The 26,265-nt window shown below is 35.7% G+C and overlaps 1 protein-coding gene and 1 long non-coding RNA gene across 8 annotated transcripts in view; one reads left to right on the top strand and one right to left on the bottom strand.

The window, feature by feature from the left end:
- The window catches only part of ERCC6L2 (ERCC excision repair 6 like 2), a gene marked incomplete at its 3' end in the record, with an annotated part of 201,751 nt that overhangs the window by 50,089 nt on the left and 125,397 nt on the right, over positions 1-26,265 (bottom strand). For all 7 annotated transcript variants that reach the window (XM_082469555.1, XM_082469556.1, XM_082469557.1 and 4 more), the window contains 2 exons: positions 22,863-23,017; positions 806-987 (listed from right to left, as the gene is read on the bottom strand). In XM_082469555.1, the coding sequence (XP_082325681.1) occupies positions 806-987; positions 22,863-23,017 (337 nt within the window). The remainder of the gene's footprint in view (positions 1-805; positions 988-22,862; positions 23,018-26,265) is intronic.
- The window catches only part of LOC309664564, a 251,474-nt gene that overhangs the window by 156,638 nt on the left and 68,571 nt on the right, over positions 1-26,265 (top strand). The window lies entirely within an intron of this gene.

Below are 26,265 nucleotides of genomic sequence, written 5' to 3'. Positions count from 1 at the left end.
TCTCTCCCTTCATCTCATGCCATTCTCTGCTTGATTTATTATGCACTAAGTACACCAGTCTTCTCTCAAAACCTCCTTCCTCTTCAGAAAGTTCTTACTTTGGTTCTTTGCCTCATTATCCTTCAGGTCTTAACTTAAATGTCACTCGTATAGAGAGGTCTTCCCTGACTACCCACTAGAAAGGGAGTTATATCCCTCCCGATCCCATTATTCTCTATAAAGGGGGCCTGTCTACTTTTTTCCTATAACACACCATTTTATAATTATTTATTTATAAGTTTTTTTACTTTTGAAAATTTTACGGTTTGATGCCAACCCCCATCCCACTGTACTGTAAGCTCTATGCCTCTTTTTTTACACTGTATATTTAGCATCTAGCAAAATGCCTGAGTGCATATTAGATGCTCAATAAATACTCAATGAGTGAATGAATATAATGCACTTAAGTATTTCATTTATATAAAATAATTTCATGTTTTATCAATTTGGGGATTAGCTTTCTGAAAACACTAAAACATTTGGGATTTTTTTTTTTTTTTTTTTTTTTTTGGCTGTGCTGCATGGCTTGTGGGATCTTAGTTCCCCGACCAGGGACTGAACCCAGGCCACTGCAGTGAAAGTGCTCTAAACACTGGACCACCAGGGAATTCCAGGATTTATTTTTTAAAGTGTACAAATTCATATTTCTCTGAAATATTCAGATGCCAGGTATAGTTAAAATTCAAATAATTTGTGTATTTTACTAGGTAGTTATATTTCTTTTGAGAATCGTTCATAAAGTCCAATGTTGTTATAGATGACATACCTGCGGATCCCTTTTGGTGTTTCTCCAATTATGAAGGTGGTCTGGCCTGTTCGGTAGACATTTTTCTTCTTCTGGCTTACAGGGTGTGAAATGTAAAGGGGAAAGGAAATGCTGCCTTCACTTGGTTGTTGGCATTCCTTTGTATGTGTCAATGTATCTTCCTTCATTTTTTCCTTATATGTCTGAAAAAAGGATGAAAGCAAAAACTCTGAAAAAACAGTCATTTTTGGTCAAATAAGGAGACTGTCTTACTTTTTCCCAGTATTCTTTACAATCTAGTATATCATATTCTCCAAGTGATATCACTGTCAGATCTTGTTAGATCTTTAAAAAGATATTACTTGTAGCAGTAATGTGATGTTTCTCTTTTCATTGTTTAAGATATATGCTAAAGATATACCTTTCTTAAAGATACAATAAAAGAAATGGTAATATGATGTTTCTACTGTCAAGACTACGGGTATACTGATACACATGCTGGCATCCACTCTCCTAAACAAGGATAAAAATTAATGATTATATAAATAATGGCATAAAAATGGTATATTTAAACTTTTTAATTCAGCAATTTCTCTCAATATTATTAAGCAGACTTTCAGTTATTTAATCTTATATAAGTAGTCAAACTTTTAAGAAATAACAACCTTTATATAATAATGAAATACACTAGGTTTTGTAAATCCTACTTCAATCTCCAGTGGGTTGCATGAATTACTAAGTGATTGTTAAGATGTTAACTAGAGGTGGTTGAAATTACAGATAGAATCATATTTATTTTACAGACTAAGGGTGTCTTGCATAACACAAATTGTTAAAAATAGTGAGTCAAGAAAAAAATAATTTTAAACTGTATGGTTCCATTTTCCCTGACAAAATGGTAAGGTGAGTATGTGGAAAGTCCCCATCTTATTCCAAAAAGAGAAATACTGGATGCAATTTGACAACAACAACAAAATTATATTTGAGCTCAAAAGTAAGAAAGGAAAATCTCTAGATGCCAAAACCAAGTAACATAGTGGTAAGTGGGAGCTGAAGCTCAGCAGCCCCAGGGATAGGGTCCTAAGTTCTAGTCTGCAGGATTCCATGTGTAGAGGGAAAATGGAAATGATTTAACTCTCTGAATTAAAAAACAAACAAACAAACAAAATAAAAACACAGCAGGAATTAAATGGATATCCAGTTTTCAAATTAAAGCTAGGAAAGCCCAAACTGGGGGCACAGGATAGAAACAGGCTCTCTTGTTATTCTAGATAGAATCACTGGTGAAAACATGGAATGTCCAGCCTGTGCCATTTGTGGAATCTGATTTTGTAGCACTTGCATTGTATGGAAAAATCTAAGCTAAAAACCAACATAAAAAACTGGCCCAGAACCAGTGAAAACCATAGATCTCAATGAGGGGTGAATACAAAAATATAACATAGGAACACTTTTTAAATCTAGAGAATGCTTGTGATTCCAATGCTGGGGGGAGGGGGAAAAGAGTTCAGGTAAAAATTATAAAGAACATACAAAGCCCACTGCCATGAAAATGGACAGATACAACAAACGTGAGAATCCATATCTGAGGAATTATAGATAACAAAGCAATCTGAAAGAGACTTTAAATCATTAGCATATCCAGAAAGATAAAGGAAGAACTGGGTATTGTAAAATACCAGATCTGAGAAAGAACCAAATACAAATTCTAGAAAAGAAATATAGGTTTGAAAAAAAATAGACATAGAAACAAACTTAAAATATGGGTTAAGCAGCAGGCTACACAGCCTTACAATGATAGTTGATAAATTGGTAGAGTAAAATTACTCAGAATGCTAGGCAGAGAGAGAGAGAAAGAAAGAAAGAAAGAAAGAAAGAAAGAAAGAAAGAAAGAAAGAAAGAAAGAAAGAAAGAAAGAAAGAAAGAAAGAAAGAAAGAAAGGAGAGAAGGAGGGAAGGAGGGAATAAAGGAAGAAAGGAGGAAAGAAAGGAAGAAAGGAAGGAGAGAAGGAGGGAAGGAGGGAATAAAGGAAGAAAGGAGGAAAGAAAGGAAGAAAGGAAGGAGGAAAGGAGGAAAGGAAGGAGGAAAGGAGGAAAGGAAGAAAGGAAGGAAAGAAGAAGAAAGAAAGAAAGAAGAGAAAGAAAGAAGGAAAGAAAGAAAGGAAGGAAGACAGACAAGAAAGAAAGACAAGAAAGAAAAATTAAGAGACAGAAGACGGCAGAAAACATACCAACATTTCTAAAATATTAGAAGGAGATAACAGAAAATGGAAGAGATAATGTCAAAGAAGTAATAGCAGAGAATTGAAGAAGGCATGAATCCTCAAACTAAAAAAGGAGAGAGAATCTCTAGTGTGAAAAATGAAAATAAATCTGTACCTTGTTATATCACAGATAAAGAGAATATCTTAAAAACTACCAGAGAAAAATAAGCTAGCCCACAAAGAAATAATAATCAAACTAAAGGCAGACTTCTCATTACCACTACCACCATCACCACCACCAAGAGAAGATAATGAGTATCTTCAACATGCTGGGAGAAAAAAACCGTCAACCTAGAATTCTAAACCCAATTAAACTATCACTTAAGAAATCTGCAGGCATACAAATACTACAAAACACAGATTAGTAATTGTCAATTAGACAGTGATTTTTTCTTTTACAGGAGTTCAATGGGATTGAAGTGGCACATATCACTGAATGTCTGTAGGGAATGGCTTTCATTCCACAAATATTTACTAAGCACCTATTACATTCCTGCCACCGTGCTATGCAGTTGAGAACAAAAATATTTACATATACAAAGAGGCCCCTACTCTTAAGGGGCTTAAAAAAGCTGAGCTCCCCCCTCCCTTTTTAGTTTTTTCCATTTTTAAAATAAATCATTTATCTCTTTAATTTATATTCAAGTTCATTTCATTGAAATAAACTGAACAAAAGACATAATTATATGTTCTTTAACAGCAAACCATTTCTAATGAAAAGAAATTGACTTCTTCAAAATCTAGTGTGACTCATGTGGACAAACACAAAATGCCAGGTTGCCATTTTGAACCAGGGCTTTGCTTCAGTCAGTAATGCTGAAAGTACTTTCCTCAAAGACATCATTTCTTAAATCTTAAAACATTATTAATAAAGAGAGGAAAATGCTGATCTTTAAAGATAAATTTGAAAGAGATTTGATGCATTTATTTTACATCACAAGAAAACAAGATGAATGTTAAAAGTTCCTAATAAAATAGCTCATAATCTTTGATGATTCCCAAGAAATAATTATCCATTATTATAAGGAGGGATGGGAATGTTTACATGGGGATAAAGGGAGTAAACCTAAAGAGAAGGAACTGGGCCAACCAAGAACACTCCCTCCTCATATACTGCAATTTCTGAAGCCATGGAGAAATCATGCCAGGCCATGGCAATTTTCAATTATTTACATGATTACTCTGGGTCTTTCTGACCCTGGCAGCATTCAAAGCTCATATTTCGAACAGATACATTTTTTCTTAAGTTGGTTTTACAAATTCTTCAGGGAAATTCAACTTTTCTATTCATAGCTATCAGACATGTGGATCTTTAATTTATGCCAAATATTATACACTTAAAAACCTGATTATTTTAGATAATAATAAAAAGAGAAAAGCATTTTTTCTCTCACATTGGCTCAATATCCCATCTTTTACTTAAAAAAAATCTAGGTTCAGATTTCCATTTTAGTAGGGTAGTTTAACACTTACTGAAACTAGGCTGTGAAACAAAATTTTGTTTACTAATTATTTTAATAAACATTTTGATGCCCTTGTTATAAAAGCTGGTTTCACTATTTATAGTAAAATAGTATCTTTTACAATAGCTGATATAAGGAAAATAGTGACAGTGCAGTTGCAATTGAAGGGACAGTTATAATTTATTATAAAGCAAAGTACAAGGCCTGGGGCCAAGATGAAAAGATTCCAGACCATGTGAAATTGGACGCAAACTCTTTCACTACCGCTTATGTCAAAGTTAGGAAGTCATATGACACTGAGGCAACACTATGAAGTAGCAATAGTAATGAAGGGTCAAGTAATGAAAAATTCAGTAAAAATGAGCTGGATTAGGAAATTAAAAGAGAACATTATCACTCCTTAATATTACGGTAGAGGGTGAGATTGCTTGCTCAAGAAAGCAAAATAAACCCACTCTTCTTTCCACCAGAGAACAGAATGGCCAACAACTGGAACACTATGTCTGTATCTGATAGGAAATTTTGAGATCATAACACGAAGAAAGTAGAAAGCCCAGTTTCTGTAAAAGCCCCTGATTGCTCCTAACTTTTTACTAGAAAGTTTCTTCTAAATTATCCAAGATTTGCTTTGAGAAATTACTTCTATACTCCGTGATTCTGATGAAGGTTTCCTTCCCCTTAAGATTTATGGTTATAATGAAAAGGAGGGAATTATGAAGACAAGAACTTTGTACAGTATTTGTATAGTATAAATATGTCTGCTAATAAGTATTTTAGAAAGTTTGACACTGTTAAAGTTTAATTTATAACTTAGTAATTGCTATGTTCATGATTATCTTCATAAATTATTGGATATTGTTAGGTATTTCTACTATGGTATTTTTATGAAAATAATCAAGTTCAACTTATGGAATCTTTATTAAAAATAAAACTTAGTAAGTATAAAGAGTGTAGTAATTATTTCTAAATAATGTAAACATACAGTTAAAAGATCCATTTGATGATGAGATTAAATGAATGGAAATGTGAGGTTACTTAAGAAGCTGAATTTATCAGGGAATATTGAAATAATAATCCTAATTTATGAGTGGTAAAATGTCTTCCTCCTTTGGACATATATGTACTATGTGGAGCAGCCAGCTGAACGTTGAAAAAGTAGAAGAAAACCCACCCCCGTCAGAGTTAAACAGGTCTAAAAAGGTAAAAGATTGGCCATGGCTAATTATGTTAAGTCCTAATCTGATTTATATAATTAAAAATTTAAAACATAACATGTTATTGTCAGAAAAGTAAATATTTGTCATTAAAAATAAAATTCGGAATATAAAAAATTATTTAATTCAACAAAAACATTAAATATATATTATTTCTATAAATGGTAATTGTTTTAATATATTTTGGCCAAAATAGTCTCCTCACCTATCCACAATCAAATGTTTAATGTGGAAATGGCTCACTTCAAAGACTTCATGAATAACTGCTTTTTTAAAAATTGAAGTATAGTTCATTTACAATATTATATTAGTTTTAGGTATACAACATAGTAATTCAATATTTTTATAGATTATACTCCATTATTATTAAATTATTACATTATTATAAAACAAAGGCTGTATTTCCCTATGCTGCATAGTAATATATCATCAACATCTGCTTTGACTTAATTTTGATAAAGTTATAAAATCATTATTCATTTTTTGAATGTCTCTAAAATATATTTAAAAATACATCATAAAATTACTATTTAAACGTGTAAAGTATACAGTCTGTAAAATAAAAGCTATAATTTTAAGTTGTAAAAGATATACATTAGGATTACAATAAATAAGAGGGCACTTTTGTAGGGAAAAATTTCTTCTTTTAGAGTAGCCAAAATGAATTTACACTAGACCTAGTCAACTGTACATAATCCTGTACAACTAATTTCTTACTGTAAACTTTTAGGTTTATATTGGTTCTAGAAGGAAAGTTTATCTTTAGATTAATAGTATGAGACATTCAAATGACCTTTGATAATAAATACTTTCTTTTTCCTTTGGACCCAAAGTGTACTGTCCGTATTTCAAGGCATTAGACCTAAGCCAAACAGCAATATTAATAGCAATAGCCAATTAAAATATTGAACCAGTAGTTATTTTTTTAAAGATATAACTGAAAAAAGATAAGGTATATATAGATTTTCAATATGAAAGAGTAAGAAAAAATAAAACTGACTCTTAAAAAGTTTGCAGATAACAAACTTTAATGTCAGTGCACTGAGAAAAGGAAAAAAGGGAATATTCCCCCTACCTCATGGCCATATGATTACATTAGCATTTTTCTTTTTTCTCTGCTACATATGAAATTTATCTTTATATAATAGAAAACTTCATTGGAATAGTGCACAGAATGTTTAAGGAAAAAAACTCTCTTTCTTTGAAGTAAAAAATAATTTTGGAGGCAAATTACTAAAGAACTATAGAGGGCACCTAGGTAGGAATAGCAAGGAAATGAGAAAAGTTGATAGGAATCAGTTTTTCCCATACTCACCCACCTGTGGGCAACAAATGGGGCAGGAAACATTACAATCCAGGAGACTGAGTTTCAAAAACAGCCATGAACAGCCTCTAGTTCCCATTTTGGCAGGAGAAACACTATCGCAATCTCTACCATCTTTCTAAATCTCTTTGGGGCTAATTACTGGAGACACATCCATAGCTGGTACAGATAATGCTGATTCCTTTTCCTCTGCTCATCTGTATTCCCCACAAGTAGAGGAAGCTTGCAGGGGGACAATGTACAATGAAGAACAGCCTGAAAGAATGGGTAGCCTGTCTATGATAGGCTACCATGATGTAGTGAAATCTTTATTAAGCAATTTTGGAATGGATCTGTCTGCTGAGCCGGTTTCTCCAGAAAACACCTTACAGAGGATATACCAGAACAATGAGCAATGTATATTTAACAGCCACATTCACTGTTTTTTCCATAACTGGATGATCAGCCTTGATGAGTCACTGAGAAAACTGGAGACCGGGGAGGAGATTTTCAAAGGCAATGGAAGGTCCCAATGGCTCTGACTTGTTGAGAAGCCTGAGTTTAGATTCTAAGATCACCAGAGGATCTGCCCATCACAGGAAAGCTCTTTGGTTTACACCTTGCTCCTGAGAATAGCACAGAGCTTCACAAGCCAGTCTATGGTCACAGCCACAAGTGGGCACACCGTGTAGCCAAAGCCCCTCACACTGGCCTGATCACACCAACTTTGCCATAAAGACTAAAAAACATCAAGTGCTCTTTCATTTTTTTTCTTCATTAAACCTTAAATAGTTAAGTCTGAGAGGCAGCAATGCTTTTGTTTACACATCTGTTCAAACAAAAGATTAAAAAGAAATCTCTCTTTGGGTAAGGGCCAAACCCCATAAACACATAAAAAGTCATAAACTTGCTTGTCTTTGCAAAGCAGGGAATCAGGAGTACCATAAAAACATATAGCACATGTAAATAAATTCATTCATATGGCATCTGAGAGTCTAAAAGGACAAAGACCTTTAAGTATCTTTGCAAAAGTGTGAAAAACCCCTTATCTTTGAAGTAATCATTCAAGATTTCTGCCTGGAGGTAGGAAATATTACTGTAAATGCAGTTTTCCAACATTCAACAAAAACTTAAGGCAAGTATGAGGTACCCCTGAATTGTCTTCACTCAGCCTCTGGAGAAAAGCCAGCTGGTTAGAGGACCCACCACGAATATACACTGAAGTATAATTTTCTGCATATGTTTAAAAATGTCATTCAAGTCTGAAAAAACAAACACTTAGATTCAAACCTAAAACATTTTTTTTTTTTGGTGGTGAAGGGAGATTAAAGTTTGTAATTATGGTTCTCTTTTCCTCCTGGAAGGGGTAACCATTACAATTCAGTTTTTTATATATATAGATATATATTTTCTTTTTTGATAGTACTTTGCTTGCTGAGTGAGCCACAAAAGGACAACTTTATATTGGCTTCCCTGAGCCTAGCTTCCTTTTTTTGTGCACAGCAGTCCATTTCTCATTGTACAAGAAACTCATCTATCTAAAGGGACGAAGTGATAGCCTCGGGAGTGCAGGTGAATACTGTGGGGCACACACAACAAACAGAAATACAAAAGCCCTATCTCCTTGGGATCTGGAAACATGAAGGCAGTGCCACAGCAGTCAACCTGGGGGAAAAAGGCAGGTGAGATGGTGGCAACTACCTTTAAAAAAGCCTGCAGACCAGCAACAGGGAGTGTTGGCTAATATTCCCTCAGTCCTTCATGGGAGGGTGGTCAGGGAGTAAATTCCCCTTAATACCTCCTACAGACAAAGGCAAGGCCTTTTGGGGTAGTTGAGCACTGGACTCAGCACCACAAGCCCTGGTATCTACTAGTCTTTTTAGGATCTCCAGTAAATAGTAATGAATAGGTCCTTGGCATCTTGAGCCCTGACTCAATTTTAAATCTTTACATATATTATTTATATTACTGTAAAAATGTCTCTAAACACTACTTGAAGGTCCTATACTAAATAATACCTGTCAGTGAAAAGATCACGGAAGGGTGGTGCTGATGGAAAAATTTTAATTAAAGTCTTTCTTGGAAGGCACCCGCCCCTGCTTGCCTTTCCAGTGGCTGGCACTTCCAAGGGGAGCTTAGGCTCTCACTTCCTTCCTCCAGGCCTCCAGCTGGGGTAAGTGTAGGTTTCTATGCAGCCTGATTCAGTGACAAGGCCATCAATGGCTCTCCAGTGTCTAGGGAAGAACATTTCAAGCACCCTGACACAAATGACACCAGGACACTGTAACTAGTTGTGAAGTTGGATGCAGATTATTGTTAATAATAAAGTACTGAAATCTGTGAATAATTCTTTTTAGTAAATTAGAGTGGATTTCCTATAACCACATACTCTCTCCTATTCTGATATGCTTTCTTGAGTCATGTAGAAGACAAAGTAAAGCTTTCCCACAGAGAAAGGCCAACTGAAAGTATGTTCCACTAGAACTGAATTTAATGATCAAGTGACCCCTTCTTATGGTCTAAAATGGCAGTTCTGAAACTTTTTGGTCTTAGGATACCTTTACACTTTAAAAATTATTGAGGACGCCAAAGAGATTTTGTTTATGTAGGTTATATCTATTGAAAGTTTAAAATAATTAAATAACTCTTTACCAGCAAAAAAGTTTATATTTTCCAAGGCAAACAAACAAAAAATTAGCCAGAAGAGTGGCTACATATTACATTTTTGCAAATGTCTTTAATAGCTGGCTTAATAAAAGACAGCTGGATTCTCATATCTTCTTCTGCATTCAGTCTGCTGCAACAATGTTGTTTTAGTTGGAGTGTATGAAGAAAATCAGCCTCATACAGATATGTAGTTGAAAAAGGGCAGAATATTTTCATAGCCTTTTCAGGTAATTGTAGATATTCTTTTTTGATACTTTATCAAAATTCAATTAAGGTTAGTTTCATGTAATATTTGAAACCATATCAGTGAACTTTTTATATTGTTAAAATTAAAATTCATTGGTATATTTTGTACTTTGGCTGAATTTTTTCCCCATGCATGATTTTGTAGTATCATTCACTGGTCATTTGGAAAATATTAAGTCAGTTATGCAGATCTTCAAAATGTTGACACATTCAATTATACAACATTGGAAAACCATATTTGTTGTTATTACCACCTATGCATCAGAAAAAATCTTTTTAAATATTGGGAAGTGGTCATGGTCACAGTGGCAGACACAAGTTTTTCAATATTTTAATTTTCACCTGAAAGCTTGAATTTTATCACTGGCAACAAGTACTGTCTGTTGTCTTCCTTGAAGTGACAGAAAGTATCTACCAAATACACAAGTCTAAATAACCATAGTTTGTCAGTCATTCTTTCAAGTATTGATACAAATTGTGTTCCATAAAAAAAAGTGGCTAGTTTAGTCTGCAGTTCAATTATACAAGTGCTTCTGTACACTTCCTATTTCATCAAACAGAATATTAAAAAGATGAGTACCAAAGGGTTGAGATTTAAGAAAATTAGTAATTTTTATTGATTCATCAAGGATATTCTTTTTTTTTTTAAAGAATCAATTTTATTTATTTATTTTTTGGTTGTGTTGGGTCTTTGTTGCTGCACACAGGCTTTCTCTAATTGCGTCCGGCGGGGGCTACTCTTCGTTGCGGTGCGTGGACTTCTCATTGTGGTGGCTTCTCGTGTTGTGGAGCATGGGCTCTAGGCACGTGGGCTTCAGTAGTTGCAGCACGTGGGCTCAGTAGTTGTGGCATGCGGGCTGTAGAGCACAGGCTCAATAATTGTGGCACACGGGCTTAGTTGCTCTGTGGCATGTGGGATCTTCCTGGACCAGGGATTGAACCAGTGTCCTCAGCATTGGCAAGTGGATTCTTAACCACTGCGCCACCAGGGAAGTCCCCATCAAGGATATTCTTAAGAGAAACTAAAAGTAGTTTTCCTTTCCTGAAAGTATGCGGTGGTAAATACTAGTGGCCCAAATAATTTTTATGAACAAAGTGAGAAGTTCTTTCTCTTAAGGTATTCATTGTTTCATCTGGCTACAGCAACGGGATAGCCTTAAATACTGAATAAAAGTATTATATGGCTTTCTAATTCCATTTTGAAGCAGTTAATGCTAAATAGTCATGAAAGTTGTTTATAGATCAATTGAAATTTGATTCCGATAATAACTTGGTTACAAAATGACTGACACCTTTAAATAAAACATCAACCTACCAACAATTTTGTCGTAAATGCTGTGAGAGCTGACTCTGGTTATGTTAAAAGGGATTCTATCTTCATCAGGAAATTTGCAAAAATATCACAACTTCCATCTTAGATCAAGGATCATAGTTCAAACATATTTATCCTGCCTAAAGCTAATCTACTACAAAAGAATTCATGCTTATGCTAATAAATTAGAATAATTCTCCACATTTCTCTGTATAGAATCTCTTAAGTATATACTAGAAATTCAATTAAAATCGGTAAGTTCTAATTGAGTATCTATGTAGCAGGTACTTTTTTAGGTCCTGGGAATAAAAGGTAGAGTAAGATTCACTTCCTAATGCAAAACAGTTTCACAGTCTAACCAGGAATACAGTGCCAGACACTGTGGATGGCCTACTAACAGCCACTGCCTCCCTCTTTGTTGTCTGAACAAAACTGAGGTTCTCTTAGAAATGTGCTCAGGGAAGGTAGATTGCCCTCTCAGTTCTTAGGCGATAAACAAATTAGTCAAGCCAATTATGTTCTGCCAGAAAGATTTTCCTCCCCAATAAAAGGAGAGATACAGGAAGAGAACCACGCCTTTCTGTCTTCGGATACATTTGTAAGAGGAAATAAGTTCTTGAGATGCAGTAGTCATCTTGTAACATAAGGCAAAAGGCCTCATGGAACTAAAACTGAACTTACTGAGGATAGTGGGGCAGAAAATGAGAGAGCCTGAATTCTTATGATGTCATTGGACTATAGTAATACACCTGGAAATACCTCCCTCCAGCCTTGCTGTTATGTAAATTAGTTCAACAGCCTATTGTATAAGCCATTTTCAGATGGTTATTCTATTCCTTGCAGCTGAAAGCATCCTGTAGATACTTACTTATAAAGTATCACATAATACAATGTGATAAGTGCTATAGCAGACATACATGCACACAGAAACACACACACACAAATAAGTAAAGATGAATTTGAGGAAAACATTTATACTGCTTTGGAGAAGACAGGGGACAACTGTCACTGATGATACAAGGAGTAGGAGTTCAACAGGCAGACACAGGTGAAATGGAATTTTAAACAAAAGAACCACAAGAGCAAAGACATGGAAGAGTAAAAGTCCACAGTGTGCTTGGAGACTGATTTATAAACTGAAGGCTGACTAGGAAGAGTCTGCTCATCTTTCTATCCCCAGAGTCTAGCACAGTGCCTGGCACATAGTGTCAATAATTCTGAATGAGTATCTCAGAATGAGACTGGAAAAGGAGACTAGCACCAAATTGAGATAGGCCTCATGTGCTATGGAAAAGAAACACAGTTAAGATATTTTATAGAACTTTGGAAGAGAGAAAATTATGCCCCAAAGTGACTGTTCAGATTTGTTAACTGCTAGATGAGGAAAGCTTACAAAGTCATGCATGGGTAGGGGTATCTTTCTGACACCATTCTCCATGTTCTCACTTCTCGAGTGGGTGTCTTATACCAGCACTATGGTCAAGAGATGACAGATAATGAGTGAAGATGAAGAATACCAGCATTTATGCTGCTCTAAAATAACTAACATCTTTACATTATCTGCCAGTGTATCTCCTTTAACATGAACTTGTGGAGCTAAGAGTTAAGGAGCCTTTACTCATAGTGAAAATGGTTGTGGGGATCTGCCTTATGTAGTACTTTCTTGCAGGAATTACCAGTAACAAATATTTTCTGAACTTCTACTCTGTGCTGCCTGTTGCTAATTGGTGATGCTTACGGACATATATGTCATGGTCCTGATCCTTAAGCAGCTTGTAACATACATGAGAAGAGAGCAAACGTTAATACGGTGTCTGTCATGTCTACAGTGATGACTGGCACAGAGAATGGGTGTGAAAGGAGCTTGGAATAGAGTGATCTCCGAGGACTGAGGCTTCATGTAAGAAGTGAAACTTGAGTGGAGGATCAGCCAGTAGATGATTTACTTGGAGGTGCAGATTGAGTAAATTTATCGAAGACCATGAATGCCAGGCAAGCCTGAGAATACTTCTAATTCAGATAAGGAGGGATTGTTTCCCTTGGCTAATTAAATATATTCAGCAGTAGCTCTGAACAATGGCAGGTCATTGCCAGAGGATTTTCAGGAAAACTATGAAAGTTGTTAATGGAAAAGATAGTTTAAGCCATTTAATTTTCAGAAGATAGTGATGGGGTTCATTATACGCTGACAACAACTTGAAAACCTAAATTATTCAAAAACTATCAATTTTGTACGAGACACTACTTTAGGTCTCCAGAATTATCAAATGTGAATCTGAGATATATTGTGCTATTTTTTGAAGTCCAGAGTTTATAGAAAAGAAGAAAAAGATGTATACTTACATAACTATGATAAAAATGTGGAAGTCATATGTTAGAATAACAGGCCACATAAAGTACTGTTGGGAGAAGCAGAAAGAGTGTAAGGAGAAGGACAGCTTACTTCCATCTTAGGTTGGAATTGGGGCAGGCTTTGTGAAAGAGTGACACATCTGAGGTAGATGCTGAAAGGAAGAGAGGTTTGGAGATTTGGGAGGTTAGAAAAACTAAGGCTGAAGGTTATTTGTGGTAGAGAAAAAGCACAAGTAAAGAGAAAAAAGTAAAAAATATTATGTCTTTGCCAAAATATCTTTGGCAGAATAGATATTGCAAACAGTCTTACTATATTTCTTGAGTACAGATAGTTTTAACTATCTAAAAAAATATTTTTTAAAGAGAAAGATGCATTCAGTCCACCTGAATTTTTTGTTTAACTGCTAAAGTGACGGTAAGTCTTCACAGGCAAGTTATCTTGGAAAACTAGACTGATTTGTCATATTGGAAAAGCAAAATGGAATTAAAAAAAAAAGTAAAAACCTTCAAAGCAAACTAGAAACCAAAGGAACTGAGGGAAAAGCACAAGAGAAGACAGAAAGATTGAAAGACTACAGGGATTTAAGCTGACTGCCACTGTTGAGCCTGAGGGAAGTCACGTACCCTCTGATTTAAAAAAAAAATCAGTAAAATATTGTTTGCATTAGTCTCCAAGAATCCTGCACATTATGACCTTATAATTTTGCTTTATTCGTCCTATAAAATTCAGAATTCATATGTATACAGGCAGGATTCTCAGATGACAAGGCAATAGGTGTTTCCATTAAGTGGCCATGTCCAATTGATACCATGGTTTTCAATAGAGGGATAAAATATAATTTGAAAAGGGCTGTTAAGTGCTTAACATTCTCTAAGTCGCTAGGTGGAGTCAATCAGAGTTCAATGAGGCCTTATATCTTTAAGCTTTTATATTGTTACTTAGAAGGCATTATTTGAAGAAATAGTATTTTTAAGCTATTTATAATCTTTCAACTATTCTAAATGGAGAAACTGTTCAAAGAAGCCGTATCAATCGTCTATGCAACTGGAACAATGACCAGCTAGGAGAAGAGTTAGAATCAAGCTACTTCCTAATAAGCAAAGAATATTTTTGTCAGTCTAGGCCATGGTCAAATTAGTTTTTTATAAGTGCTGTCAAATACAATTTTTTTCTATAGTATTCTTTATGATAAATCAGGCATAGTTCAAGGTGGGCCCTTCATCTATAAAATTTGAGGACTGGACTAGATATCTTTTATGGTATTCTAACATATTCTATTATTGGTGCTATTAACAACAAAAAGAATAACAGGTCATTGCAGAAAATAATAGAAAGAGTTTCACTCATCACCCCTACTAATAAGCAATAATCATAATTACAATAATAAAAATTTATGCCTTTCTTGCAAGGAGTTGAATGTGTTTTGTACACATCAGCTCATTAGTGGCATTATTAATCCTGGTAACGTCACTGTGAGGAAGGATGCCACAGCTTCTCATCACCACCAGCTAGGAGTGGAATAGGTATAGGTGCTTATAGTTAACACCAGATTCTCATTCCTCTAATGAGGTAACACGTGTTCCTCACAAATGACACACTATCTCTCTGAATCAATCCTAGTTCTAAGGATAGAAACACAACAGCCTTTTTCATGCTAGCACTGGTCACGTAATTTCATACATATACACACACAACTTAAAAAATCCAATCTCTACTAAAATCACTTGAAAGAATAACTTTCTGATACAAACACCATAAAATTAACATCTAGCTATAGAAAGAAAAATCATAAGACCATGAAAAATCCCACCCAGTAAGAGTTAATTCTGCTACATGCTGAAACCATAAACCTTACTTACTGGACTACTTCATAAACCAGTCATTTGTGAACAATTACTTTAAACCATCATGCCATTCACTATCCTGAAAACTAGGCTAATGGAATGCTATATCTCCCCAAAGTCTGCTCATTGTAAACAGTCCATCCCTCCTTGCTGACTCCAAAAGCTGTATAAACATACTGCAACTAAATCCACCATAGCTCATAGAAATCCTTTCTTTAAGTAATCTACAAAATGCCAATTTAATACAAATACAAGAAAGAGAAGTTCTAAGACAACATTTTGTATTTACAGTATTCTGAACAGTGCTTAAACCTGCACTGGTTATATAAAAGGCACTCTCTCCCCCATGCCACCCCCGCCTCCAGGCTGTCGGCATGCTTAGTTCTCTCATTTACACCACACTGCAATAACATAAAGAACGGTTTACTATTAATCCAGGTTTTACTACAAAGCAACCCGTTATTTCTCTGTCAAACACTGGCAAGAGTGCCAAGTGTCTGTCATCCAATTCAGGGGATTAAGTCTTCTTTTATAGTCTGATACTTGTACCAATTTATAAAAATACAGATATAGTTTCTTCAAGTTGGTCACAGTCTATATTTTGGCTTGGATTCAGGCAGCAGAGGTTGACTATGACAGCTGGCAGGAAACTGAGGGGAGAATACATCCTCCCCCTTTCAGTCACCACGTCTCAGTTGCCATAGTGATTAATCCTTAATCAAATGCTGTCTTTGTACAATTCTTTTCAGAAAACTTTAAGTAAACTTAAGTTGAAAACATGCAGTTGATTGAAAAAATGAGGTACCATATCACACACAGGTATAGCTAAGCTTTATGACATACTTCCATATATTAAAAGAATAAATTAACTCTAATGAAGTTCCTTCCAATGCTTAGAACATTTCTTTTTGGTCTAAGCTTAAACCTAAATCACACAGGTTTTCCCCCTTGTTATCAGACATCTTGTCTTTTAAAATAAGCTGTCTTCAGAAATGGTTCTAAAATATCCAAGTACAAGTGAAGGCAAAGCAAGTTCTCATTTTATATAGTTTGTATTGCTAAATTAAAAAGGTATAATTAGAAATTTATTTTAGGAGAGATAGGTTTTAATTCAAGACATTTATCAAATATGTTCAAATAAGTAGAAATTATTTTATAAAAGTATAAACTGTAAGAAACCAAAGGAAATAGGAGAAGATAGTATATTCTAGAACTTTTCTTAATATATGGGTGAATTCCATTTGATTCATAGCTTTTGTCATTCTGGTTACCAATAATTACATCAAAGGACTGAGAAACTCTGAAAGACCATAGTATGTTATCTATAATTGTAGTGTACATTACTTCTCTTTTGTAAGTTTTCCATTTAGTATATTCCTTTGCAATTTAGTTAAAAGCTCTTACTTAGACTCAATTACAGTATTCCTTGGAAAGTGAAATACTTGCATATTGTGGCCACTGTTAATCTTGTGTTGCCTTCATACAAATAAATAGGACTTGTTTTGTTTTCTTAGGAATTGAGGCAACACATCTGCATCTGGCTGCAGACACACAGACACACACAGAGACCACACACAGGCATACACACATACAAACACAAAATCTTTTCAAACACAAAGGTCTCTAATAAAACTTTGGTGACAGACATGAAGCACTCAAAAGAATTCTCAGTAATCAAAAAGATTCTGGATGTGAGCCCCAGATGAAAGATACTGTACTGTAGCTGGGAGGTCTAGGGATTTTTGGAGATTTCAGAAGAAGAGGGTTGTCGATATTTCTAACACTATGGCTGAGACTTTCTGCCTTCATCTTGCTTCATTTACCTTCACCTTAGTTTATTCTCTTTTCTTCCCGTAACGGTTTAAAAGTTTTCCCAAAACTGCAAATCCATTATTGACAGCCACCACCACAGGGAGAGCTGCAAAACCTCTCAGTGAGTGACATATATATATCTAACCAAAGATGATGGTGTGGTTCAATGATTTACTCATTAAAGGTGTTGAAATAAATACTATCGACCAGATATGATGAGGTCAGTGATTGTGATCATTTTTTTCCTTAGAAATTCTGTGAATGGCTTTGACATGTTATCAATATCTCATTTACGTAAAATAATATTTTTTAATTTTTAAAGTCTTCAGAAATGCTTAATTTAACCATCTTTACAAATAGTTTTAGTAAAGAGAAACACAACATTACCATCATTCCATCTCACTGACATTATTAAAGTAGTTTCTAGTTTCCAGAAGAATTATAATGAGGAGAACCCAGAGTAATATGTATAGAGATGCAAAAGGACTAGTTTGATGGCAGAGTGCTGTCTCACTCATTTGAATCTCTGTCAGCAGCTATGGAGATATCATGAATTAGAAGTAGTCACAAACTAATGAATCTAAACAGAAAATAAATCTATCAGCTTTAAGAAGAAAAGTTACCAATAACTTCTACTCTAATACAGAATATCCTAAAACAAAATTAATATAAAGTATAAAGTACTGAGTGACTTTGTTTTCATAAACAAAAACAGTAGTCACATATAAAAATTTGAAAAATAATCTACCATAAATATTCTTGTTTTGTTTTTAAGGAAATTCAAAGCCCCAGATGGACTAGTACCACCCATTCTTTTACTTATAGTTAAATATAGCTGCATACAACTGTTTATAGATTAATTGTTTTTGTTGATCCTCACCCTCCAGGGGAGTTAGAGACCTGACATCAGTCTTATCCATTGGTTGTAGTAACAATACTTATTATTCATTGACTGCTTACTTTGTGTCAGGTACTGTTCAGAGCATTTTACAGGTATTACCTCATTTAGTCTTCACAACAACGATTTGAGGTAAGAAGTATAATTACTTGTATATTAAGCACAAGGAAATTGAGGCACAGAGAAGGTAAGTAACTTGTTCATGGTCACACAGGAAGTATCAGGTAGAGCTACAATTCAAACTGACAGCCTGAACAGACTCCATGCCATAGGCTAGTTATAACAATCAAAAATTTCTTCTGCCTCTAGAATATTAGAGTTCAACAAACTGAAGATGAGTCTCATTATATGAGTTCTTTTATTTATTTATTTCTAGTTAAACTAAAAGGAAAGCATGAGGTATGTCTCAGGGGTTGCAGTTTTATGTCAAAAATATAGTAGGTTTAGTTTTTGATGTTGGTGAAAAACTAAGAACAACAAAAATATGTATGATCACTAACTATTTTGAAAACTGATTTTATTTTTAAAATTTATTTATTTATTTTTGGCTGCGCTGGGTCTTCGTTGCTGCGTGCAGGCTTTCTCTGGTTGCAGTGAGCTGGGTGGGGGGGGCTACTCTTCGTTGCAGTGAGCGGGCTTTCTCTGGTTGCCGTGCGTGGGCTTCTCATTGCGGTGGCTTCTCTTGTTGCAGAGCACGGGCTCTGGGCGCGCGGGCTTCAGTAGTTGTGGCACGCGGGTTCTAGAGCACAGGCTCAGTAGTTGTGGCACACGGGCTTAGTTGCTCCGTGGCATGTGGGATCTTCCCGGACCAGGGCTCGAACCCATATCCCCTGCATTGGAAGGTGGATTCTTAACCACTGTGCCACCAGGGAAGCCCTGAAAACTCTGATTTTCATATACCAAGACTTTTTATTTATTTAACTTTTGATTGGAGTATAGCTGACTCATAATGCTGTGTTAGTTTTAGGTGTACAGCAAAGTGAATCAGTTATACATATACATATATTCACTCTTTTTTAGATTCTTATCCCATATAGGCCATTACAGAGTATTGAGTAGAGTCCCCTGTGCTATACAGTAGGTCCTTATTAGTTAGCTATTTTATATATAGTAGTGTGTATCCAAGACCTTTCTTTTTTGATGGTAAGTTTATAATACCATCCCCAAGTGATTGTTTTTTATAGGTAATACATTTCAGCTTTCAAGATGCTAAAGTACAACTATATTATTAACCTGATGTATTAAATGATATAGGTCAAATCTGAGGGATTGAATCTTATTCTGTCAGAATTTTACTGTATCAAGTATTGATTTAAAGAAGTTAGCCACTGAAATAAGTATGTTTATATAGACTATTCTATAATGCCTGCTAGCGTTGGTGGCATGGGACTGGACTTCCTGCTTAATGGCTTTAAAACTTCCCTGAGTATTTTATACCCACCGTGATTTAGTCATTAAACACCAGATTTCTTCATATTCCCTGAAAAAGGTCTACTAAATTGGTCTATGTGTGACTGGGGAGATATATGGCCTCAAAGGACATATCAGAAATTCCAGGAGCTGGGTATTCCAATTTGTTTCCTGGTAAGAAATGCCCCTCACTCTGAAAATCACTGTGAAAAGACAAGGTTTCTGATGAGACTGTGCTGTTCATCTCAAGAATGCTGGGGTTGAAAAAGGTTGAAAACTACTGGTATTGCTAATGTAAGGATAAAGGAAATCCCTTTGCACACCCACCCCCCCCAACTAAAGGCAAAGTATATTTCCAGCATTTTCATTTTTACAATTTTCCTTACGAAGGTTCCAAAGGTACTTTTTATTGCTTCTATATCTAGGGGTTGCTTCTTGGGTCCGTTTTGGGAGGTATTACATGGCTGTAAATTTCTTCTCTGAGAAATATTTAAATAAGCTAGTGACCAATATCCAGTTAAATTATTGCATTAACATCTACTACAGAGTTTGCCAAATTTTCTGACCTTTCACATTAAAATTTGTTTGGAAAAGAGCATGGTTTAAAAAAAGGCATGGTTTAAAAGAAAGAAAAACCTAATAAAAAATTAGCTGTCTGGGGCTTCCCTGGTGGTGCAGTGGTTGAGAGTCTGCCTGCCGATGCAGGGGACACGGGTTCGAGCCCTGGTCTGGGAAGATCCCACAAGCCGCGGAGCAGCTAGGCCTGTGAGCCACAATTACTGAGCCTGTGCATCTGGAACCTGTGCTCCGCAACAAGAGAGGCCGCAATAGTGAGAGGCCCGCGCACCGCGATGAAGAGTGGCCCCTGCTTGCCGCAACTGGAGAAAGCCCTCGCGCAGAAACGGAGACCCAACACAGCCAAAAATAAATAAATAAATAAATAAACAAAGTAAACAATGCGTTAAAAAAAATTAGCTGTCTGTTTAAAAGATTCTGATATGCTCTTCATTTTAATATAGTAAATTTCTGGCAAACCCAGCACATTTCTGCCTACCTTTTTCATATAGCTCCCACAAGGTAGTCAAACTGTAGAAATGCTATTTTATAGCATTGGTTGAGATATGGTATACTCCCAGATCAAATGAGAATATAAAAAAGTGGCATACTTGGGTCATGAAAGTCCTTTCATGAGTTGCATTTTGGAATTGGGCCTTTGGATTACACTGAAAAATGCTAAAAGCACAGCCTTTCAAAGCTCAATATTACATTTACTCTAAGGATATTATAAGACAACTGACAGTTAACTAGATCATTCAGTGGTCCCCATTTAAAATGCCAGGTGACAAATTTCTTTCAAATTAAACGCTAGGAAAAGCTTTGCTCCTCCTTAGAAGAGGTGTTTTTTTGTTTTTTGTTTTTCTTTTTTCTTAAGGACAATCATTTAGCTCAGTGTTTCTCAGTAGGGTGTTATGGCATTTTGGGCAGAACAATTCTTGGCATGTGGGATGCTCCCCCCACCCCCCAGGACATCCATTTAGCATCCCTGGCCTCCAGACATTAATACCAGTCAGGCACTTAGTCATTGTGACCACCCAAACTGCCCAACATTTCCAAATGTACTAGTTGAGAAAACACTAAATACATTGTTCACTTCCTTTGTTTTGTCTACCAGGAAACTCAATCAAGATTTCATTAAAAAAATATATCTGGGAAAGTATAGTATATCCTATATACCTGCATTCTAACTTTCTCCCAGTCTTGAACTTCCGTCTTAATTTATATTTTCTGTGGTCATTAACTTAATTTTGTATTCTGATTTTATTAAGACAATCCAAAATCTTTGTCAAACCAGATGAGGTACAAATAAATGAAGATAGCTTTGATCTTGGGTGGCCTAGGCCTGCAGCGGCTTGAAGCGGGGTTTCGGTTCCCGGCCAGTGACTGAGGTTGGGTCGCGCCGGTGAGAGCACCGAATCCTAGCTACTAGACCAGTGGTCAGTGACAAGGCCCTGGCTGTACGGCTTTGCAGAAAAAGAATTCCCACAAAGACGGAAAGTAGTGAAACAAGTAAAGTATTTATTAGGCGAGAAAAAGAGTATGTGTGGATAGACACACGGGTGGGCTCAGAGAAAGAGTCACACCCTCGTGGCAGTTTGAATCACTTTTATGGGGCATTTCTTCGGGTTTCCTTTGGCCAGTCATTTTGATTTGCCTGGTTCAAAGTCCATATTTGGTACAGCTCAGGATTTTTCCATGTGTGCGCATGCATCTCTTAGCCAAGATGAATTCTATGCAAGAGGCCTTTGGGTAGGTTTGGACACTTGGCATCACTCCCCTTTTGACCTCCAAGGAGCCTTTCTGCTCATGTGTAGTCTGGGAGGTCTCCTGACTTCAGGAATGAGGAATAAGTGGTCTCTTATCTTCCCTCTGGGCAGGGTCCAGCCTCCTCTCTCAATTGCTGTTATTCCTGTCTCAGAGTACCGGTCCACAAGGAACGAACACAAACCGTTTGCCCTGGGGGCCCATCTATCTCCTGTCTCAGCTTGACAGTTCAGATAGCATCCCCACCCCCACCCCCCACCCCCGCCCCGTTTCATTCTCAAAAGTAGCACTAACTTGAAACAAAGTGTCATTGTTATATACAATACCAATTTTTCACTTCTACACATAAAGTGGTAGAAAAACTACTCCTCAGACACCTAGCTCTAAGGAATTAAGAAAGAATAATAAGCCAAAGAGAAGAAAATATTTTTTAAAACTTTTGACAAAAGTGTGTAAATAAAATATCACTTTTATATAAGCCTTATTTCTATATAACAGCAAATTTAAATGAGAAGAGCCCATAGGAAGTATTTATTACTTTTAACATTATAAAAATCCTTTTGTTAAAAATATAAATTCTATAAGAAGTTAGTTTTTGTGTGTGTCTTCATTTTAGATGAAAAATTATGGAGGTAAATCTAATGATACATTTTCCTTTTTCCATATGAGAAGTATTTTTGATTCTGATTTAAGTGATTCCCTCAGATTCCTCATTTTTGGCAGACTTTCACTGAGGGAAACTATTAAGCAACTCAACATTATTAGGCATTTAGATATAGATTTGTCTTTTAATATAAAACATCTTTAGTGGATATAGTGCCCCAAATGGTATTCTGTTTTTTACACTTATTTGTAAGTCATTTATAGTCTTGTTGGTACTTTTTAGGGAGTACTTACAGAAGATCCTGTTGAGGAACTTCAGTGAAAATGAGGTTAAAAACTAGAGATACATTATCCTATGTTCTACTTACCTTAGAAGTACAAACAGCTATGTTAGCAGGAAGCTGGGAAAACTGCTTCAATTCAAATACATCACGTGCTGCCCATCGGCTCATGTGATTTTCAGCTTTGCTTGAGCCAATCACATTCTGGTTTGAGTGAATGTAAGCCACTTCCTGAACACCACCTAGGAGGTAATTGATGTTTATTAAGTGATGTCTCATGATGAAGCAATATGGTTCAAGGTATACTTTAAAAATTATCAGCAACACATTAAAAACAGGTTATGCTTATTTTATTTTTAATCCTCAAGAAAAACATTGTATGTCAATATCACAATATTCTTTTTTAAAACAATTGAAAAGAGAAAGAGTTCAAATATATTCGTCTAGGTTAACTTAGAAATGACTTTTCCCTCTCATCAATATAAGAACTTTTGAATCAGGTAACAATTTTTAGATTTAAGCCTGAAATGAGGGTTTTGGCTAAGAGGAAAGTCATAGTGGAAGGTTGTCTCTATGAATTTGTTGTATCTGTTGATGTAAAAAAAAAAAAAGTTTACTAATTTAAAAGCAGTGCTAACCTCACCTGTTCCTTTAAACACGTATTTGATTACAGTGACGAAGTAGGAGCATGGGGTTTATGACCAGGGAGTTTCGTTTGGTTGGCTTTGTTCAGTTTTACTGTTTGTACACTGTCTTTTTTGTACATATGCCCAGATTTGGAGGTTTTTAGGAAACAAAAAAAATTAACTTACACCTTTTATCTGAAAGAAGTTTAAAAAATGGCTACTTTTTTTACTGCTTTGCTTCTAGGCACCTATAATTTACTTTTAAATTACGGTCATAAAAAAGAAGGCTCAAATTGAGGTCTATAAAAGCTCCCTCAAACAGCTCTGGCAATGAACCTCAATTATGACCTTCAACACTTGTGCTGTTTTAGTCCTGAACCTTTCTCAACCAGAATTGCCAATCATGAGAAAACAAGATGTTGTTAAATAAGATGAGTAAAAGAGTAACCAAGATAATATTCGCCTTAAATTTCAAAATATCAGTAGTAAGTATACCAACAGTTTAAAACCTTCAAAAGGATTCTGGTAGAAAATTTCCCCAGATTTTTCTTAATTCTGATGACACATATTATGCATTATTCAAAATAGAACGAGTTCCACACAAACTATTGACACCTTTTACACAGTAAAAAACAAAAACAAAAAACAGAACTTAGCTGCTCTTTTAAAAAAGTTTATGCAATAATTCCTCAAACCTAAAATCTAATTGTAGCACAGAAACCAAAGGATAGTGCAGTACCGGTATCCCTTAGCTCTTGAAAGTTTGCTTTGCACCACTTAGCTTTTCCAAAAGACCTACGTTAGTACCTGTTTTCACTCTAACAGAAGGAAATCCAAAGAGAATTTTCGCTTTTGTGAAAAAGGGCCAAAAGTGAAAAGTGTTGCAGTGTTTGTTTTGCAGCAAGCCCTTGTAGAGGCAGCACACAGCCCAGCAGCAAGCGTGGCACCACCAAGCTCCTTCCCCAGGAATGACACTCAGTATCTCAGCATCAAGCCATCATAGCTTTGGACTGTATCTGTGAGCATCTGTGCTTTATCTGGATTTATTTTGTGCAACCATTAACAAGATGTGTCCTAAGGTAATTGCTTCTTTGCTTTACACCATTTCAGCTTACAAAAAGTTACATAGGAAGGCTCTACTTTCAGAGAGCAGGGTAAACCTGTACTTAATTACAAGGGTATCAAAATATATATCATAATGAACTTTTAAATGACACTACTAATAACCACAAAAGAAAGCTTATCAAAATATAAGCTTGCTTACATATCAGATTCTTTCATGTAGTTTTTTTGGGAATGAGTGAGACACTTTTGAAAGCAATGCTAACTCTTAAAAACTACTAATCAGATTCTCAGCAGATGGTGGTAAGGGGAAGCAGTTTTTCAATCTCTCTGAATCCCCACATGAGAACATGAGAACAACTAGACCGCAAAACCAAAAGCAAAGGACAACACTTACAACAAAATTAGATGACAAGATACTCCCATTAGCCCTAAAATACAAGAGGGTGGGTATAACCCACTAATGGCTACACACTCTGCATGGCATCAGAGTCTGTGTAAAAGAAGAAGGAAGCGACAGGGTGGCATCTGATGGATCGGAGAACAGGAGACCCTAGCACGGTGGGTTACCTGGAGATCAGCAGCTGGATCTGGGAAGGTTCTGCATTCTCTAAAGCTGAGTACAGCGTACAGGGGGCTTGTGGTAAGAAGGCCTGAGGGGCTGGGGCAAGCTAGCCCTAAGGAACTCCCCAAACTAACCCTCCAGGGCTCCCAGGCCAGGGCCATACAATGAGGAAAAACTGCTGGGATGGAGTCAAAATGAGCAGAAAAGGAAGAACAGGGATGAGGGAAAGAGATGGTCTAGAGCAAAGCAGGGGAAACAGAAACAGGAAATCCTATCATAGTTTTGAACACTATAGAAAAATAACAAATATGAATCTCTGTGAAATTAGAAAAGATTTCTTAAACTCTGCCTCATTTAAAAAAATTCAGGTAAAAGAACTTCTATAAAAATGAGCAAGAGGGTCAAATCTCATAAAAATTATAAGAGAAAAGAGAATAAGCAGCAGAATAATATCCTTACAATGAAAATATGCCAGAAAGATATGCTTACAAAACAACAAAATTGTAATTGATTTCAAAATTAGGTAAAACACCTTAAGAAAATGATAAAATATAGGAACCAATAATATAAATCAGAATTAGAATGACTCAGAAATGAGTGGCAGAACTCAGAAAGACATAGAAATTAAAAAAAAAAAATTCAGAAATGGAGACTAAATTAGAAGGAACGTAAGAGAGAATAAACACAATAGATACTGATTTAAGAGAAATAGAAGGACAGTTTTAAAAAGCAAAAAGAAATGAAAAATAAATAAAATAGGATTTGGGAGAATGTGACAAATACTGAAGACAGGCAAAGAAGACTGAACATCTGAATAACAGAAATTCCTGAAGAGGAAAGTCAAAGTAAAGGAATAGAACAAGTAGCTAAAAATACTAGTACAAATAAGCTTTCCTTAAATAAAAACTGAGTTGAAACTACACTATGAGAATATTGATCCAGACTACTATGGACTGAATATTTGTGTCCCCTCAAAACTCATATGTTTAAGCCCTAATCCCCAGTGTGATGGTGTTTGGAGGTTAGGTCTTTGGGAGATAATTAGGTCATGAGGGTGGAGCCCTAATGAATGGGATTAGTGCCCTTATAATAAAAGACATGAGAGATGATTTCTCTCTCGACCATGTAAAGACAGCAAGAAGGCAGTGATCTGTAAACCAGGAAGAGGGCCCTAATCAAGAATCCTTCCTGATCTTGGACTTCCAGCCTCCCAAACTGTGAGAAATAAATGTTGTTT

Source organism: Balaenoptera physalus (genome assembly GCF_965194825.1).
Source record: "Balaenoptera physalus genome assembly, chromosome: 7".
In the NCBI taxonomy this organism is placed as follows: domain Eukaryota; kingdom Metazoa; phylum Chordata; class Mammalia; order Artiodactyla; family Balaenopteridae; genus Balaenoptera; species Balaenoptera physalus.
This window is presented reverse-complemented; position numbering and strand designations above follow the sequence as displayed.